This window comes from Nicotiana sylvestris, chromosome 11, assembly GCF_000393655.2.
Source record: "Nicotiana sylvestris chromosome 11, ASM39365v2, whole genome shotgun sequence".
Taxonomy (NCBI): Eukaryota; Viridiplantae; Streptophyta; class Magnoliopsida; order Solanales; family Solanaceae; genus Nicotiana; species Nicotiana sylvestris.
This window is the reverse complement of record NC_091067.1, coordinates 104,235,000-104,237,570: the sequence shown is the minus strand read 5'-3', so window position 1 is coordinate 104,237,570 and position 2,571 is coordinate 104,235,000. Positions and strand designations below refer to the sequence as shown.

Here is a 2,571-nt window from a genome sequence, read left to right as displayed (position 1 = left end):
TAGAATAACATCAAAGTCCACCATGCTCAACAACAATAAATCAACTCGGGTCTCCAGACCCCCAATAGTCACCAAACACGACCGATATACATGGTCTACAACAATGGTATCACCCACCGAGGTAGATACATGAACAGGTAAGGCAAGACATCCTCGAGTCGTACCTAAATGATGAGCAAAATATGAAGACACATAGGAATAGGTGGAACCGGGATCAAATAAAATTGAGGCATCCCTATGGCAGACTGAAATAATACCTATGATAACAGCATCCGAGGCAATAACATATGTCCTGCCCTGAAGAGCATAAAAGCGATCCTGACAACCGCTTGATCGGCCTCCCTCTCTGGGGCGACCCCTGACTGCCTGACCCAAAGCCCCTAGCTGGCGGGGCGGGTGCTGAAGAAACTGGGCCAGAAGATGAGGATTGACCCCTCTGATAAGATGAGCTAGCAGCACGGCGAGGACACTCCCACCGCATATGCCTGAACTCTCCACACTCATAGCAACTCCCGGGTACTGGGAACTGGGACTGAAGGGAACCCCTCGTGCTAGAGTGGCTAGCTGATGCACTCGGCCTAGAAGAACCCTGAGCAGATGGAGCACGAGATGAACTCTGTGCTGGAAGAGTACTGAGAGATGGCTGACTCTGGTGAGAACCCTGATAACCACGACCAGAAGATCCACCTCGGTACTCAGGTCGAGCTGACTGAGAGGGCCTGAAAGAACGACTTCTACCTTGTTGGAACTGGCCCCGCGAAGGAGCGCCCTGAAACTGCCAGAACCTCGAGGCCTCTTGGCCTCTCTCTCCTGACGGCAAGCCGTCATAATATCACGAGCAATATCAACTGCATCCTCGAAGGAAATACCAGAACTCTCTCTCGAGTCATCAGAATACGAAGGTGATAATTAAGACCATCCACGAACCTCTTAATCCTCTCCCGATCAGTTGGAACTATCCATAAGGCATAACGAGCCAACTCAGAAAATCTCGCCTCATACTGAGACACAGTCATATCTCCCTGGCGAAGCCACTCAAACTGTCTACGCAGCTCCTCCCTCTGAGACAGCGGTATCCACTTCTCCAAGAAGAGAGTGGAAAACTCCTTCCAAGTCAAAGGTGCTGCACCTGCCAGCCTACGCCGCTCATACGCCTCCCACCAAGTGAAGGCCTCTCCAGTAAACTGAAATGTAGTAAAAGCCACACCGCTGGACTCAAGAATCCCTGCTATCCGAAGCATACACTAACACTTGTCGAGAAAACCCTGGGCATCCTCGCCCTGAACACCACTAAAAGAAGGAGGCTGAAGTCTACTAAACCTCTCGAGACGACGCTGCTCATTATCTGGCATACCTGGAACCCTGTACTCCTGAACGGGTACCACTGGGTGAGCTGGGGGTACCTCTGGAGTCTGTAATCCCTGCACTACCTGCTTAGGTGTGCGAACAACGGGGGTCTGATTGCCTCCCCCGACCTGCGAAGTAGCTGCTGCTACTGTAGTGGCTGAAACCACCTGAGCCAGGCCCGTACAAACTGTCAATATCTGGGCTAATGTCTCCTGGAGACTCGGTATCACAATGGGCACAGTTACTGCCTGCACTGGTGCTGTTGGAGCCTGGTCCTGAGCTGGGGAAACTAAAGGATCCACAGGTGCTGCCCCTGCTGCTCTGCCTCTACCACGACCGCATCCACGACCTCTAGTAGCCTCAGTAGGGGGTACTGGTGGTCGTCCGGTAGCTCGAGTCCTCACCATCTGTGAGAGAATGGAATAAGGAGAAATTTTGTATCCGGATCAACAAGTTCGCACGACAAGAATTTCAAGAATGTGGAATTTTCCTAACAGGTTTTGCAGCCTCCCGAGGATAAGTACAGACGTCTCCGTACCGATCCACGAGACTCTACTAAACCGACTCAAGACTCGCGAGACCTAGTAACCTAGGCTCTGATACCAACTTGTCATGACCCCAATCCCCGGTCGTGATGGCGCCCAACACGATGCTAGGCAAGCCCGACCAATTTGTCACTCACAATCCCTTATGTAGAATTCATTACCAATTAATAGGATTTAATGCCAAATTAACATGATTATAACTCTGTAGTAATAGATAAACAGTACGGAAAATCCATAAAATATCAATATAAATCCCACCGATCTAGTGTCTAGAGCCAAGAGCCTCTAATACAAGTCTGTGTAGCAACCTATATATAGAGTTGTCTAGAATGCGAAAAATAAAGAGGATAAGGGGAGAAATCGGGTCCTACAAACGCCATGCAGCTATCTCGATGACTCCGGAATAAGCTGAACAGCAACAAAAAGCTCAAACTATGCCCCCGGGATACCTGTATCTACACACATGGTGCAGGGAGTAGAGTGAGTACTCCAACTCAGTGAGTAATAGTAATAAATAATGACTGACGGAAAGAAAACTCGCAAAACACCACGCAGTTCTATATTAAAACAGTGAGAATATCAAAAACAGCAACTGAATGAAGAAGTCAGTTAAAAGTCCTTAAAGCCAGTATCCATTTCATTTACTCCTCACGATAACCGAATTCATATTTGTACTGTT

The 2,571-nt window shown here is 48.9% G+C and overlaps 1 protein-coding gene across 1 annotated transcript; it reads right to left on the bottom strand.

The window, feature by feature from the left end:
• Nucleotides 1–235: 235 nt before the first annotated feature.
• Nucleotides 236–1,241, bottom strand: LOC138881431 (uncharacterized). The gene is made up of 2 exons (XM_070161656.1): nt 917–1,241; nt 236–810 (listed from the first exon to the last, which is right to left on the bottom strand). The coding sequence occupies exons 1-2, from the start codon at nt 1,239–1,241 to the stop codon at nt 236–238; spliced, it is 900 nt and encodes a 299-aa protein (XP_070017757.1).
• Between the last annotated feature and the right edge of the window lie 1,330 nt (nt 1,242–2,571).